Raw genomic sequence first — 17,807 nt, 5'->3', positions numbered from 1 at the left:
AACTGAAATATAAGTAGATTTTTTGAAATGCAAATAGAGTTTGTAAGTGTCCAGAGTTTGCCCAGATTTCTAGTTGGTTTTCATCTGCCAAAAGTGTGAAAATGCAGTGGAACCAGAGTACAGCTACAGGAGAATGAGCAGCTAAATGCTCACTCGGAAGAAAAAGAGAGCTGCTGCAGAGCTCTCTGCAGCAGTGCAGCAACCTGCTCCTCACCTGCCCCCACCAGGGCTCACCACACCGAGCCTGCCCTTCCCTTCCTCTGTGCCCTCCTTTCCCAGCGGCAGATGGTGTCACCTGCATCAGATGGCTTAAACCCGGCAGTGAATGAGAGAGCTTATTTGCTCCTGGATGGATGAAATGAAAAGGGAAACCCAAAACTTCCATTTGCCATGTCATTTCTTCCTATGTGAACATGTTGCCACTTTTTTGCTTTTGTCTTAAGTGGCTTCCACTTGAACACTTAATAACAGTGAAAGCTCTCTCCCCAGAGACCAGAAAATGTGCATTAAGGGGTTCAGGGAAACTGCATGTGCATATAGGATTTCACTGCCATTGTTCAATTTGCATTGTTGAGGATATTAAATTAATTATAGATACTTCACCACAGCTGGGAAAAAAACCCTCTCTAAATTAAATTAGGTAGCAAAACCAGGTAATGTGGCATAAATGGAATTGCATTTTGCTTACATTCAACCAAATTAATGTTTAGATCTCTGAAAATTAAGATGTTTTATTCAACACATTGCTAATTTAAGGCTTACTTAATAATGGTATTTTGATTATCTTTATGTAATTCAGGTTTGGATGAATGACAATACAACAAAAATATTTGACAATGACAATAGCATTTACCTGGGAACTAAAATCAGTCTTAAGTTATGTTTGCATTTATTCCTCTATAAAAAATATTATTTCAATTAAACAGACACATCAATTTGTTGTTGTATAAAATAATTTTCACATTTGAGCCCAATATAAAATTTGCCTGATAGCAATATCAGAGTTTTGATAATTTCTACACATGCTTAGTGAGATGAGATGTGAATACTTCCTGTTGAGCAGCACTGCACAGGAGACACTGCTAATTTGGATCCCCCATTAGCACCATCTAACTGTATAAAATGGGACAAATTTGTCTTCAAAGACAGTATTGGCAGCCTGAGAGCAGATTTGGGCCTGCAGGCTCTCCCTACACTGTCACTCCGTGGGTCTTGGCTGCCCAAGCCTACCCTGTGTCTGTGGAGGAGTCATCCCTATCCACTGCACCACCTTGCCCACCTATTTCAGTTCCTCTCTAGTGGATTTAGCTAAAAGCTGCAGTAATCTGGGAATTGAGCAAAGGATTGATCTTAGATATGCTGCTCAAGATGTGACCAAATTAAAAGGCTTGAGACAGACATGAAAAGTGATGCTGGGCTGGAGGCACTGGAATAATCCTGCCAATGGGAGGGATGCTGGGAAAAGCATACATCTGTGCTAAGTTGTGATGTGCTATTTATAACTAGGGAGAGAAGAGGGAATGAAAATTATTGTAAGTATTAAAATCATGCCTATTGTGAAACTTCCAATGAAACAAGGTTGTGCCTGGCCCTTATTTGCTTGGGTTGCCTGGGCTGCTGAATGACTAACTAGATCTTTGAAAAGTGTTTTACTTTGAAATTCTGAACAGCTGCACAGAAACAGCCATCTGATATTGGTGGAAAACCACAATACTTTCATCCAAACAGTAAATAGAACTGAAGACAATGATCCAAATGGAAAGCCTTGGAGAATCAGTTCAGTTGAAACTTTCTGAAGGTTTTGTACCTGTCGCTGAGTATCAAATGTTTGGGATGACAATAACCAAGGGATAAGAGACTGAAACATTTCTTTATTTTTTCATTTTGTTTGCATCTGGCAGTGTCAGGGTAGTGGCCATTCTACCATGTCCCCTGTTCAGTTACTTACACTCTCCATTCAAAACCACACTTGATTGAATCAGCAAGAGTAGTTCCTTTATCACATCCATATGCTTGGCAAACCAGAGATTTTCTAATACAGGTACAGAGTAATTATTCACAGACTGATGTAAAAACCAAGAATCAGAATACCTTTTACAAATAAGAAAATGAGCTGCAATGCCCTTTTGTCCCAATTACCAGGGACCTCAGTTTATTTGTAATCATAGCCTCATTTAGCTGGATCAGTTTCAATTTTTAAAAATACTTACATCAGCTTTATCTGACAAAACTTCAGTAAAATTAAATACTGATCTCCAAATCATTAAAACCAGATGCCATTCAGTAGGACAAGAATGGAAGTGACACATGAGATAATTCCAACATAATATTTTGGAGGAATGTATCAGTTGAGATTAATAGTAAGAAGTATTAGTAGCTAAGACCATCTCAGGTGCAACTTTCTAAGTAAATGATTTCTATTTCCCAACTCAAATGGAAAACAAAAGTCAGAACAAATAAATTCAAATCTAACAAAACCATGGATTTTACAGGAAATAGAGCATTTTGGTTTTGAATATTTTAAATTCTTCTGAATTAGATAAATTTAGTAATGCAATGTCCTGTAAAAAAAATTAGTAAACTGCAAATTGTTTGCACTTTTCATTTTCTGTCCTTTTTTAGCTGAAAAAGTCTAAGGGAACATCCATTGTATTGTGCTTGTTTTTACAGTGTTGTGATGAATTCCAAATGTTAATATAATCCAAATATTTTCTGGAGATGATTTTTAATACTGGAAGAGCTCTATTTAGCTTTTTCACAAAGATTCTTTTATAAGGTCAGCCAGTCTCTTGAAGGCCTGCAATGACAAATATGGTTCACATTTATATTTCAGCATTACATGAATAGAGAACACAGCAAACCTGTAAAGCTACTAAAACTGCCCTAACCTTATAGAATCCATATTTTATAATGCAAATTCTGCTGATATTCTCTCCTTTCCTTTTATAAAATCATGTATGTACTTTGACTGCACAAAGCTTCCAATTCTCTGATAGAAAATAAAAGGCAGAAATTTCTGAAACAGAAAAATGCATATATTGATGTTTAAAGGTTATTTGGAGTTCAGATGTAAATTCTGACAACCTAGTGATCCCTGAGAGAGTACCTCTTTTAATGTAATATTACAGCCTGGAGACTCCAGAAGTGGAAAAAAGGAGGAAAAGTTGAGTGGGGAAGCATATAAAAATACAATAAAAATTCAAAAATACAAAAAAAAAACCCAACAAAAAACCAGAAAAATACAAAAATATTGAATGTCAATAGTATGGTTATTAATTAACATAGAGAAAGGGAAAAATAGAAGAAATACAGAAAAACTAAAAAAGGCAATAGAAGCACTTTTACAAACTTTCACAACTGCACGAAAGTACAACTACAAATACTGTAGTAGTATTTGTAGTTTCAAGCACCCCAATCAAACCAGGATTAAATCTGCACAAATGTCTCCTATCTGAATAATCCCACTGATTTTATAGATAGAGTCAAATAATATCAGAAATGCTCCTAAAACACATAATAGATTAGTTCATGAATAATAAAATAAAGCATGTATGTCAATTGTATGAAAGAAAAACAATATTCTTTCTTACAAAACATTGCCAGCACACACACACACAAGAACACAGGTAGTTAAATCTCAGAATCTTGGGCATGCAAAGTCTAAAAGATGCCTGCTAATACTTCAGCAAATAGCAGGTCTTACTACTTACTCTGGTTTCAGTAAAGCATTTATAAATAATGCCCAGGAGGTTAAAGTATGAGACACTGCACGTATGAGATACACAGAAAAATTCTAAGTGGTCCTAAAATTTGGTACCTTGCAGGTCTTTTGGATGAATATGTTGCTTAAGGAACAGCTAATACTGCTGTGAATGTGCTGCTTAATCACCTACAGACTAAAACCTCTAACATTCAAGAAGAAAATGTATGAAGGAGAATGTAAAAATAAGGGAGCATTACTGTGTGAGAGAGTGTCTTGATAAAAAAATGTAAAAAAAAAAAAGTCTCACCAGATCCATCTGGGCAGGAGAAGACAGAGAGAAGGAGGCTCTGACATAAGAACTAGGCTCTGAACTGTCAATATTGAATGCTCCTCCAGGAACCAGTAATACCTAGGAAAAAGTGATAACACACAGTTATTACCACTTTTAAAACACTATGTTAAATTAAATTTGAGAAAGCTCAGTGCTTACACACTTGAATCAGAACATGAGGTAACGTATTATTTTCTTCAAAGTGAGGAGACAAAAATATACAAACTATAACCAGACTTTTCATAATAAAACCAGAGAGTCTTGTGTGGCTTGTATCATCACAATGCTTAGAAGCATCTGGGGTGTAGCTTATGCAGTACACAGTGCTGGGTCTTATAAATTGGAGAAATAAAACCAAACTTAATTTCTGTCATTGAAAGAAAATGATGAACAGCCATCATACAGATAGGTACATATATTAATATTATATATATAATATACAATGACATTTTGTACCATATGTTATATTGGTTTCAATTTAAGTAAGCTAATATCAGCATCTGAATAGAGTCATGAAAATATTTTGTTAATCAGTAACTATCCACAGCGCCTGACTTTCAGACTTCATGATGGTGCATAGCAAGGCCCCCTGCTTTTTTATGTGTGTACATGTGGATAGATACAGATATTTTATCCCTCCCTTTCTTCATTTTAAGATCATAAGTCATTAAATCATATGTCATACTTCTTTCTTCAAAGCCTTTTCCATTATCAGCTGTTGTGTATCAGAAATACCCTTGATTTTGATCCATAAGAACATGCCAGCAGCAGGAGGATACCATTCTGCCAAGTCTGGAGAAAGAAAGAGAGAAAATGGAATCAAAGAAGAAACTTATGATCTACTTTGAATGGATACATCACAGATTCAGTGGTGTTTTGGATTTTCTGATACAAACATTATTATCACTATTGCTATAGTAATTTGTTTTGGTATAGTCTTTTAAATTAAGGTCACTATTTCAGAAATTTTTTAAAGACAGAGAGTTTAAACATTAAAAGTATAAGAACATAATGAAGTGAAACACAGGCTCTTTGTAAAATTGTTTTGAATAATAATGTGGTGACCTTTTTTTCATCACCATCTATCTCCCTGTCCTACTAGAAAGCATAAAAATGCAGAAATATAGAATTTGTCCTAAGCTCAACATTTAATGCAATTGATTTGCTTACAGTGCTTATCTGTCACTTCAGTCAAGAGAAGAACTTCAGTGATTTTTCTTAAGCACAAAGATGATAAATAGCTAGCAAAAAAATTTAAGTGATTATCTGTGTTCCACTCTGACCTTTTAACCACTTGTCAGCAGCAGTGAGCATTGCATCCCGCTGGATCCTGTAGAAGTCCACAACTCTGTAACCAAATTATCAATTGAAAGTCATGAACTCACATAATATCAGAGTCTATTTGTTTCTGAAGGCAGAAATAAAGCTTTTTTACTTGAACAACTCAAATACACATTTAATAGAAAAATAAGCATATCCTAGGTGGGCACAACACAGTATACTGTGTGCATAAAACTTTGTTTATGTATTCAAGAAGCCTTTACTGCTTCACTGCATCTCCAACAAAGCACTGATCAACCAGACAGAGGAAGTCCCTGTGTGGCTGCTTCTTCAGCTTTACACATATCATAGAAACCTTTTATATGTTACATCCATTCTGTCTATTACAGCAGTAGATACAAGTCTTGTTAGCAGTATTTACTGCACAAAGCACACACACTGAAGAAAATTAGGGACTTAAACATATGCAAAAGCACAGACAATATTTGTGCATTTGGGTTGAATTTGTGTAACAGGTACACATGGAAATTACATTTGACAAGGTAAAAAGAAAATAATATAATAAACTTGTCAAAACTATTTGACAGCTTCCCCTTTCCTGAACTTTTGAACCTCTCCCCTTCATACTTTAAGTAAAACTTTCAAATAGTTTAATCTCTTACTGGGAAAAATGACCCTAAGCCAGGTTTCAACATGGACAAGTCACGTGCAGTGGCTTTTGTTGACATAAAATGACACGGCTGTGCAGTGGAAGACACAAGAGAAATGACTGATACTGAGTTCATAATTCAAATGCAAATATGTTCCCATGTCTTGCGAAAACATCCTTAGTAATTTACATAATTTACATAGCAATTTTACATTTGTATTTTTAAAAATACTCTCTGAATCAATAGCTTTGATTTCTAGATGTATTTTATTACATCTGATACACAAATACCAATATGTTCAGAGACTTAAACAGTTTTGGGGCTCAGCTATATCTATTGCTTCATTCCATATGAAAGAGTAAATCTCCTTTCTGCAGTTTTTACCAAAATTGCAAATTCTGTTACGAAGTTTTTACCTGTTACTATTTTAATTAATTGTTGAAATCACAATAACTAGTAACATGAAACTTCCCCAAAAATGTAGCTACTCCAAAACCTGCTCTAACATGGCACCCTAGTACAAATGAAATCACCTGGAAGAGATTGCAGTCAGTTGTGGGGCCTCATCAGTAAGGTTATAAAGCATTGCAGCTGCCCCACTGCAACCCTATTTTCATTAATTTAGGTGGAAGAACGGGCTTCAGCAAGGCTGCCTTTTGACCTACAGCAAAAAGGTAAGCAAAGAGATGCATTTGAGATTTATTTTTTGTGAACTACTGAAAGTTGAGCTAAAGTGTGGTCCAAGTTTATCTGTGAGACTTATCCTTATGTTCCTAAATCTTAAAACAAAGCAATGCTAAGGCTGGTGTGTCTGGTCTGTTTTGGTTTTTTTTTTTCCAAATATTGCTGTTTACAGTATGAACATCAAGGAAAACCAGTGGCTGTTACAGTGAGATATACAAACTTTTTGCATGTTTTGCTCATGTTGCTTTTACAGGCTTTTGCAGAGTGTAGCATGTTCCTACTGAAGTGAGGAACTTGGGGTTTTGATGATATCCAGGTAGAGCATATAAAATGAGGCACTGACAATCAAGAGAAACTATGTAAAACTAAATGTGTGTCAGTCAGTATGCAAGAAATGCCTTGTGAGTTAGATGGTAGCCCAGTGCTCCCTAAGAGTGACAGGCAATGTTCAGTCAATGTTCAGTGTGCATAGATGAAACTCACTGTTTTCCCATCACTATCCACAATCAGGAGATCAAGGATGGCAAGAGTGTGAATTCCTGCTAACTTAGTGAGGCAAGAACTCCCTTTATAAAGGCTATGCTGACTCTTTCTCAATGGTTTCTATGCTCAGAGATCTCAGCTTTTGCTACAGACCCCAACACTTCAGCAGGGATCAAAACTTTATTCACTGGCTTGAAGCTTCCAGGATCCTCTCAAGTTCCCTTCAGGTGGGAGCTGCATGGTATCTCTGCCTGGAGTGGTAGGTGACATGCTCTGCCCTGCCTGTCTGCAACTTCCCACTGTTTCCCTTCAGGGCTCTTGTGTGAACAAACAGTCTTGGTGACCTGCCTTACCTACTTGGCCTAATACTGGAACACCTCCTCTGACTTGTTAACTGCAAAGAACGTTTGATATAGGTACGAAGTAGCAGAATAACAGATTATGGGATTCAGTATGTGACATAAGCCTACCTGTCTATATGCTCCAAGAAACCCTTTTGTCCCCATTGCTGAAGCAGCTGCGATACCATAATCTAAAGAAATGAAACACATCATCAGTATCATGTTTTAAACAGGACTGTTCCACAATCATCAAAAGAGCCATAGCCAGATGCATTATTCAACATTCCCCAGACATGGAATTGCATGCAGTATCTCTTGGAGCCCTTTATAAATAGAGGTGCCAGGGTAATTATGGTCCATGTTACTGGTGTCTCCAAGGATCAGGGTAGTTATTTGGAAACTGGGGTGAGGGGAGGAAAAAATGGATGAAGAGCTAAATATGGGAACTGGGGAGAAAGAGGAAGGCAATATCTATTGTTTTACCTTCCTGTCCGCATTGGCCTCTCCGCTTTAATAGTGCCTCTGTGACGAGCTAATGGAGCTGGAAGAGGGAAGCTGTATTTAGATGTGTTCAGTGTCTCCTTTTTACTAACCATAAAGGGGCTGTAGTTGTCAGCTTGCTTTGAAATGCCTTTGTGGGCTGCCAGTATTGTTTTAATTAAAAAGCAGAATAAAAAAAATAATAAATGAGTGGAGTTTTTTTCTATACTGTGCTTTACATTGAGGTTTTTCAAATGAACCTACCAAGAACAGATAAAGTATTTCAAATTTTGATTCTTGAAATCTGAGGGTTAAGGGATATTAGCTCTACTATCTAGGCACTGAGACAACCATCTAGGTTTGGTTCCAAGGTGGTCTCTTTTCCTTTGGCAGAATTGACAATGAATGTGCATAAAGAAAACTGAAAAAGTGCAGAGCAACAGTGAAAGTACAAAGCTGTTTGCTTATGGTTTCTTATAACTTGGGACAATTCATTTGGTGGATTGGTACTTGCCTGTGTGAAAGTGCTGGTGTGCATTGTTGACACCTGAATGTGTAGAACAACTCTGTCGATGAGAGGCTTGGGACCCGTCAGAAAACCTATTCTTAAACTGGAAACCAAAACAAACAAAAAGTTACTACAGAAATGCAATGTGCTAATACTTTGAGTTGTATGTGAGAAAGCATGCAACCATTTAGTGGTTATAGTGGTAGATAGTGTATGGATCTTATGCATTCAAATTTATCTACACCCTAATACTGCTCTCAGGTTATATAATTTAGAAGCCAAGTATCAAAGTCATTAAATAAAAATATTTAGGAAGTTTTAATGCTTATAGTGGATTCTTAGCTATGAGGCTTTAGAACACAGTCTGTGTTTGGAAGGTGTCCTCTGCAACCATAAAGATTAGATGAACCAAAGGGAAGGAAAGATATGTTTTCCCATAATGAAAAGTCATGGATGCTCTGGCTTTATGACAAACAGATTGAGTGTCAAATGGTTTTACTCTTTCACTCCCTTTCAGTACTGCATAAAGAATGGAATTTAGATTGATAACCTAGATGGTTACTTATGCTTCAATTCTTATTATCCATCTTTACAGATTGGCTGAAGTTTTTATTGGAAGAAAAATGGAACCAGTAAACCCAGGTGTCTTTGGAATAGATAATACTGTGTCATGTCATTTTGCAGTGTCACTTCTGAAATGCAATCACAGCATTGTCATTTCCTCACTTTCTCTAGGGTGGGTTATAATCCACCAGATGCCAATGCAGAATTCACAATAATTTTTTATATCTATTATGTTAACAGACAAAAGCAAGTGAAAAATCAAATAAGTTGCCTAGTGTGAAATGGAAAACAGCCAAATTAGTTGTTTTCTGGCAGGTGGAAACAACCTGAAAGAACTGGAAGGCTAGATATCAGTACAACCCTATGAACAGTTTATGAAAAATGATTGATTGTTTCTTTTCTGTATTACAAGTTCAGGGAGCTTCAGGAATAGTAAGAGGAAGATAAAAAGGGAAATGGAAAAAAAGAGAAAAGCTCCTAAGAGTTCCAGGAACAGAGCTGGAATCCAGCATCTGACCTTCTGCCTAGATAGTGCTTGCAGGAATGCACTGCCTGGGGGGAGAGGCTTAACTGTTTGAACCAGGAGTAAAATGACTGCCAAGAGATGACATGGAAAGTGAGTAGACTGTGAAAAGCCATTGATTCAGAAGTTCATTCCAGAACTGGATAGTTATTAAATGAGAAAGGACTATGGCACATCTCATAACTTCAGAAGAAGAATTGTGTCTTAACTGAATAGGCAGTGCTAAGTGGTCTGCAGCTGGCCTTACCCAGATGAGAGAATTTTAGAGAAAGAGTCGGTCCTGATAACTCGGCCATCCACATCCATTGAGAGGAAAGTTGGAGCCCATGGCTTGGAATAAAAAATAAAAAATAAAATTCAAGGTGCTAGTAAGAATTATAATGGAATTATTTTCTTTACTATGAAGACACAATTCATTTCTCAAATGTGTGTTCCATGGAAAACACTGCAGTAGTAACTTGCTGACAAGTGATTGTTTAGCCTAGCTTTCTGAGATGTGGTTACAATATTCTGTGAAATGTCTTTAAGAAATCAACTTCATTTTTGATGATTGCTCAGCCCACTGTTCAGCATACAAGTGTTCAGTTTAAGTATTGGTATGATGCCATAAGAAGGAGAGATATTAATTTTTCTACCAAGATTTCTTGTGGAGTAAAGAGGTACTGCAATTTCTAAAATAGTGCTGTGTAGCATTTTGCTTTGCTGTATTAAAAAATGAAATCAGAAGATATGACTAGATTGTGAAGATCTGAGTCCAGCATACCTTTTCCTTTCTAGAATTCTGTTTTTATACCTTCTCCCCTTCATTTTCTTATAAAGCTTCACAGTGCTATTCAATGAGTAAGTGAAGCAATTTTATTGCCTCCTTCCATAAAAGCATATTTCAAAAGAGAAAATGCTGATCTTTATCTTCTACCAATATTTTACTGCTTTGCAAGACCTGTTTTGATTTCTGAAGTTAGGTACTTTTAAAGGCTGAAGAACTATAGGTTCACATATGAAATTTGCAGAAAATTTACATAAAGAAGAGAAGCTGCCTATCCAGTACCATTATATGTGGTACCTGGGGAAACTCCAAAAAAACTTTGCCAAAAGGCAAAGGGATAAAAATGGGGTATAGTAGATGCAGAGCAGGCAGTCTACTGCTGAATCAAAGAAGAGACAGGGAGAAAGGAGCATTAAGAAGCTGCAAATTTCAAGTGCTGTTTCAGTAACATACTTTCTTTGCTCTGAATGTGTAGTCTTTGTCATTTTCTGATTACTGGAAAAATTCTATTTTGTATGAGGCTTGAGAAATTTAAACCACTAATTAACAGGATATAAAATACCACAAAGGGAAAAATAACTGAAAGGACCACACACTGTGAGGCCTATAACTGCCTTGGTAGGATATGAGGCATGCAGGAAGGTCCAGGGCTCAAACCTTAGTTCACTCCTAAAACCTTAGTTGCTCTCTCAAAAAATAAGGAGTTACTAAGGATTATGAAAGACAAATTACCTTTTGAAATTGAAGAAAGTAATAAGGATCATCTTCTATTATGAGAAAATCATATTTTCTTGCAAGCTAAATAAATTAATAAGAAGTAACAAAAGGTATAAAAGTTAGACATTGCAAATTCAGTCAGTTTTTTTTTAACCAGCATATTATGATTCTTTTCATTGGCCATTCATTATACAGAAGCCCTCATGATGAGAAGCCTTCAACTGCCCAATTTGGAGATAAAAAATTATAAGAGTAAGCATGGTACTTGTAGTACATGGACCCTTGCATGCAACTGAAGCACTGTTCCACGTGGCATTCAAGCTGTGCAGGCAATGCCCAATAGGTCCAGTTAGAAGCCCATGGCAAAGGTACCAGCTGCTGATGGGCTACCATTGAAAAACAGTTTACCTAAGGCATAGTCTACTTCTGAAGAGCTGTTGTGAAAGAGATTCTGCTAGAAACAATTTCTAGGAGCAATGCCTACTGGACCAACAATGAGCCTAAATACCACACTTGAAATACCTCCAATTGAAATGAGACTGATATCTATTTCCACCTACATGGTTCCCAAGACCGCAGCTCCGTACCTGGTAAATCTCCTTTTTGCGCTCTGCAGTCAGTGAGTTGCCAGTTGGGTTGCATCCGTTTGGAATAGTGTACAGGAATTTGGGGGGGTGATTGCTACAGTTTTTTACATCCTCTGGGCTCCATGCAGACAGAATATCTTTTAAGGCTTTTGGAATAATGCCATGTTGGTCACTAGGAACATTAATTATATTACAACCCAAGGGTCTCAGCTGTTGATAGAAGAAAAAAACCTGTCATAATTGTGTAATTCAAAGGCCTTCCTTTTGTCATTGGCACCATAAAATTCCATCAATACACAGTCTTTTTTTGGATTTTATATCTCAAGCTCCAATTGCTCATGTGTCAAATAAAAGTTTGGCTGAGTTGTGCTGTAAGGCTTGTCAAGCTTATCACATTACACTTTAGTTGTCCTCCTAAGACAAGCAGAAGAAGAAATGGGTAACTCCTATGTTCAATTGCTGCCCTTCTCTAGGAAATCACATTTGGTTTTTCAAGCAGAAATTGAGTTTGTAAATCTGGACTATGCTCTCAGCATAGACAGTTAAGGTCACAGCACCTTCATTTCCTACTGACAATTCACATTCTACTTTGGTGGAAATGCCAGAGGTTTAAGCTGCTCTTCACTAACAAAGGGCAAGAAATCTGTTCTCAATAGATATATTCGGCAATACAAAGGAGAATGAAGTGATGCTACTGCAGTGATATGTTCACAGTAAGAAAAAATATTGGTAGAAATATCAATGAAAAAGCTTGCTGTCTCTCCTCTGTGGAATTTCAATTTGTACCATGTAGTGCTGTGCATTTTTAAGTAAAACTGCAATCCACTGTATTGTCAAAATACATTCCTAAAAAAGTACAGCTGATTACACTATATATTTAAATTAAGGACAGCAAGCAATAACAATTTATTTTGATAGAAGTGGGAGCAACTGAATTTGTGGTATATTTATTCTAACCCTTCTTGCAGCTCTCATGCATTTTGAGCTGACATTTAATTTTATACTGATTAAACTGCTTTTCAGAAGTCAACTTTGCTGCTTTTGTATAGTTCTTACTAATTCATATCTTCATACTCATATATGGTTATTTCAGGCCTATTCCAATATTATACTATTTATACTCTGATGATGAAATGCTTCAGGTAAACATTCTGACATGGCTTTCTTTCTAGTCCCATATGTGACCTTAGCCCTTAAATGAACTAGTGTTTGGAAGGGGAACTTCAAATAGCTTTCATATAACTTTTAGTAGAAAACCTTTTATGAGTTAATATTTATGAACTTAAATGATTGGACGCTAAAATCTTGAGTCTTAGATATGTTTTTATGGCAAACAGTGTTTATAAGACTGCAGATCGGGCACTAAACTGCTGTTTAGTTCAAATGTAACATTCACAATGTTTTGTAGATAAGGAATACTTACAGCTGCTAGTGTCCCAGAGTATGTGGGTGCATCCAAAAGGATGTTATCTCCAGGATTAATGAGCATTTCAAACACCTGCAAAAGAAAATATGTTGTTTTAAAGTTTGTCCAGTTTTTGTACATGTGCTTCATACTTTTGACTTACTGGATTAAGTGTCTTGATTAGATACTAGTAATTCCCTAACCATATAATTATTCTGTCTGTAAGAAAGGCAAAGAATGGATCAAGAATCTGCTTTAGAGCCAAATTAAAATAGGTTATCAACTTGGCATGGAAAATCAGTGCTCTGATATACCCTTTCTACTGTATAAGTTACAGAAAAAAATCAACCAAACAGCAGTGGGAGTGGACTGGAAGGGTAATTATTTCAGGAAGTGAAAAACCCTAAAAAATCAGGAAGTAAAAAAAACCCCACCATATTTAGAATAGAGTTATAGTGAAGCATCTATGCACTTATTATTGCACTACTTGAGTAACATGAAATGTTATCTTACAGTGTATTTTTTACACAGGCTTTTTGGTTACATGAACTTTTATGCAGTCCTGACAGTCTAGAATGCCACTCTAATTTTATTACCTTTCCCTTATCTTGTACATGCACAGAGAATAAATTCATATCCATGAAGAAAGAGTACATTAAACTGCATTTAGTTATAGAGGGCACTTAATAGTGAATATAGCTGAACTAATAGAAGAATAAACATCTGAATTAAATGCTTGTAACATAGGAATCTTTTAGTCTTACTTTACTCAAGCCTTCCTGGCTGCCAGTTGTGACACACACTTCCATCTGTCCTTGCTCAGGACTGTAACTGGCTGTGGGGGGATCATGTAAGGTCCGCTGGAAATCTTTTAGCCAAGACACCAGCTCTGGAATCCTGAAACATGAATAAGAAGGCACATCTAAGACCTTATATAGGCCAAAGCTAGCCTGTTCCTCTAAATCCCTACCAAATCTAGCATGCAGTCCTGAGTTTGATTTCAACTGTCACACAGATACACTTAAATGTGATTGCTATGACTGCTTTATCAAATTAAGAAATGAGATGGCCACCTGTGGTCTATCAAATTATCATAGGGAAATCATGGCAGAAGTTTTTTGCCAAGGATGAAACAGAGTGGAGACTGAACAATACCCACTCCTACAAATAATCATTCTGTACTCAAATGTGGCAGTGTGACAAAGTTCTTAATGCTGCTTGTAACCTGCTGCAGATTACACAGATCTCTAAAATGCATTTTCCAAAATATGCCTTAAGATCTTGTAGGAGGTTCACAAATGCCTGGGTTAATTTAAATATTAAGAAGAGTCTTAATGATCCATGTGTCTCCAGTGTTTTTGCAAACTTGTCCTCACCTGACTCAGTGCTGTCTGATGAGAAGTTTACCTGAGCACTAAAGTAATGTAATGATATGCAATTTTTGTACCAAAAATTGCAATTCTATAAGTACCTCCCCTCAACTACCACAGGTTCTACATACTGACTTTAGTATATGGTGCCAAATGAATAAAATACTTCAAAACATAGAAACTATGTGTTGTAATGCAGTATCTTTCCAATAACATATGATTTGGGAGACTAGATTCTCAAATACTAACAGCTAGGAAATGCTCTGGCTTGAGAATTACTAGGATTAGGGTTTTAAGCATTTTTTTTTCCTTTTTGCATAACTCATTGCAAAATTTTCCACTTGAACTCAAATTTAAATAGTAAGGCAAATTGAAAAAAAAAAGGAACCTATTTTTTGAAAAAGAGGATTTTATGAACAAGTTTGAAAAATACAGGTGACTTAATGCAATAATAAAGGATATTATGATCCTTAGCTTCTGGTATCTTGAAGTGCAAGCAGCTGTGACAGATACCCGGCTGAGGCTGAGTACTGGAGGGCTCTCTTCATCAGATCTTCCCCAATCTCAATGGGAGTTCCATGTCCAATGTCAACAGTTGCCTTCTTAAATGGAAAAAGATTAGGATTTGGTGCCCCTCCAGCCAGAGAGATGAGAGATGGAGGAGACCTCTGCATCAATTCAGCTAGAGTAAAAGGGAAACACTTTGGTTACAATTTGATTATAACAATGGTGATCATATCCTTTAATCAATATTTAATAATGGCCCAGAAAAGATATTCTATTTTTCAATTTGCTTGTTTAACTATCATGACTTCAACAGGATAGCTCCTCTTAAACTCACCTTTCTGCTTGGATTAAATAGTTGTTTGGAGGGTCAGTTGTTAGGACAGACTAAAACAAAAAGTCATTTTAAGTTAAAAAAGCTATTTGTAATTTATTTTGAAACAATTTGGAACAGTTCTACTATTATAAAAACTGTCATGGCTGTCTTGAGCTTCAAAAATGTAATATCTTAATGATCTTTGGTTTAGACTGACTTGAAATGAGTGGCTTTGGTTTTTTCCATTCAGTCTCACTTCAGATGATCTGGCAGCTATACTGAAAGATGATTACAGCCTTTCTCTAAGGGAATGGAAATGTTTCTGGCAGCCCAGCTTTAGTGGCAGGCACCGTGTAAGTAATTTGCTATGAAAAAACCCCTTAATTCCTGCTTTTTAAGTCACAGTTTCACAATCATTCAGATCCAATCCATGCAGTGCAAACTGGACCTTAATCTAGCAAGGGCACTTGATTGTATTAAATCTAAGAACTCACAAGATGGCATTCATGCTGGCTTGACAGTTTTGCATCAGATATGACAGGACAGATGACACCAGATCTGGATTAAAAGTGGCCTGTTATCGAGTTTATTTTCCAGTACTTATTAGCAGACTTGAACATGGGGAGTTAATTCTTATCAGTTATTTCACAAATTTGTGTCATGTCTGTGACTTTTGGCCTGGTAAAGAGAGCTTAACTTTGTCATCAAAACTGCAGGCTGAATGTGTCTTTGTATAGAACAGTGCTACTTAATACTTTTGTCATGAAGCATATTAATGTATCACTTGAAAAAGAGGCTGCCTAGAGTGAATTACTTGACTAAGCTATACCTGTATGAAGCATTTGAAGCAGAACAGCAAATGCCAGCCCCTTACCAAGAGGGGAAATTGACTCCTGAAGGCTTAACTAGTGATGTATGTCTCATGCTTGGATTCTGTCAGGTCTCTGTGGGTTTCAACTGAGTAAACAATTAGACAGTTAAGTTCTTCCATCTGTCACATGGAAGACAATGTAATGTGTTAGCCTAAAGACAGATTAATATGGAAAAGGAAATTACTACTAAGGGAGTTGGGGTGCTGAGGCATTTATGGACATGAACAGGATAGAGGAAAATGAGGTGGAAAGAAACATACTGGGACTGAATTTCAAGTGATTACCAGTTGCTTGTTCCTGGAAACACAGCAAAAACTCAGTTGCAAGCTGTGCCAAAAGCCTGGATTCAGAGACAGTAACAGAGACTTTTCAGACACTTGTTAAAGTGATAATATTAATTCATCTGTCTGGATGGGTTTCTGAAATGGTTCAAGGCTATTCACTTTATTTTTCTTTATACCTGCTTGGCATCTCTGCTTGACAAAAGTCAAGTTATCTGGCCTTGCTTTGTCATCTTACAGCATGGTTTTATTTCAAACCTTTTCAATTCTTAAGTCATGATACCCCAGCACAGACCAGAATAGGAATGATACTTTCAGAGAAACTGGGAAGAAGGGACATATACTCACTCAGCAGTCTTATTGGAGATGCTTTTCTTGCAGCACTCACAGTGGTCATGAACCTAGAGTAATTCATATCTATGGAGAAAGAGTAATTAGTTGGACATGAAGCTAGAAAATGAAATAAGAACTGCAGTGTGCTTTTAGTATGTGCATCTCCCACAAGTAATGCTTTTGATCTGGATAATTTGTGGTATGCCAGTGAGCATGAAAAGCCCCTTTCCCCTCCCTTTACTGTCAGCTCTGGAGTTTTAGAGGCAAATTACAAATCTGAAGATTTGATGGATCTTAAACAACCATCAGCTCTTTTTAATTTAATGAGAATCCAGCTTTATTTAGCTGTATTAAGCACTGCATTTGAAGTGCTTTTAGGATTGCAAGCCATCACTATAAGTCACAACACTTGTCAAGTTAGAGGTTTTTTTGGTTTTTTTTTTTTGGAAAGGATAATTAAGAACATCTTTCAAATGTATGTGATGAGTGTTTTCCACCTTTTCCCTGGTGCCCATGGAGACTTAGTGGATAGTGAACTTCAGTCTGGCAGGAAGCCAAAGGCCTGTAATGGCCACAAGAAGGCATCTCCTTCGAAGGGAAAGAAAGCACAGAAATGAAATGGAAGGGCAAAGAGCAACCAAAGCAACACGCATGTGCCGGCAGTCACTAGAAACGATCTACCGAGCAAGGCCGCTTTGAAAAAACATGTTTTGTGCTTTCTAAACATACTTCCCTTAACTTCGCTCCCCCTGCAGCCCGGCACAGGCGCGGTGCTGGCTGTACACAAGGGCGGGCTGGGGCTGCGATATAAGGGATAGCCGAGCACCGCTTCGCCGCCCTCCCCGCAGCGATTCCCCCCACCCCAGCTCCCCCGGAGGAGGCACCGAGCCCTCAGGGCCATCCCGAGCTCACGGCCGGGGCCGTCCCGCTGTCCGGGGGCTCGATGGCGGCCGCGGGCACCTACCGGCGGAGGGCGCGGAGCGGGCGGGCGGGCGGCAGGGCGGGCAGCGGCGGGCCCGCTGTGGGCGTGAGGGGGCGGTGAGGACACGCTGTGGGCGTGTGCCGAACCGGAGCCTGCTGTGGGCGTGGGGAGGACACGGTGTGGGCG

General features: G+C 37.5%; 1 protein-coding gene and 1 long non-coding RNA gene across 2 annotated transcripts; one reads left to right on the top strand and one right to left on the bottom strand.

Annotated features, from left to right (window-relative positions):
- The first annotated feature begins 249 nt into the window (after positions 1-249).
- LOC306802048 lies at positions 250-2,205 on the top strand. The gene is made up of 2 exons (XR_013774259.1): positions 250-1,148; positions 1,518-2,205. It is a non-coding gene; the product is annotated as an uncharacterized lncRNA (long non-coding RNA).
- AADAT (aminoadipate aminotransferase) lies at positions 1,852-17,757 on the bottom strand. Its single transcript, XM_079305758.1, has 14 exons — positions 17,664-17,757; positions 16,715-16,783; positions 14,907-15,075; positions 13,788-13,920; positions 13,042-13,116; positions 11,619-11,828; positions 11,047-11,112; positions 9,796-9,878; positions 8,468-8,564; positions 7,603-7,664; positions 5,318-5,382; positions 4,720-4,826; positions 4,011-4,112; positions 1,852-2,797 (listed from the first exon to the last, which is right to left on the bottom strand). The coding sequence occupies exons 2-14, from the start codon at positions 16,779-16,781 to the stop codon at positions 2,756-2,758; spliced, it is 1,278 nt and encodes a 425-aa protein (XP_079161884.1). The 5' UTR covers positions 16,782-16,783; positions 17,664-17,757; the 3' UTR covers positions 1,852-2,755.
- Positions 17,758-17,807: the final 50 nt, after the last annotated feature.

Source organism: Erithacus rubecula, assembly GCF_903797595.1.
Source record: "Erithacus rubecula genome assembly, chromosome: 5".
Classification (NCBI taxonomy): Eukaryota; Metazoa; Chordata; class Aves; order Passeriformes; family Muscicapidae; genus Erithacus; species Erithacus rubecula.
This window is presented reverse-complemented; position numbering and strand designations above follow the sequence as displayed.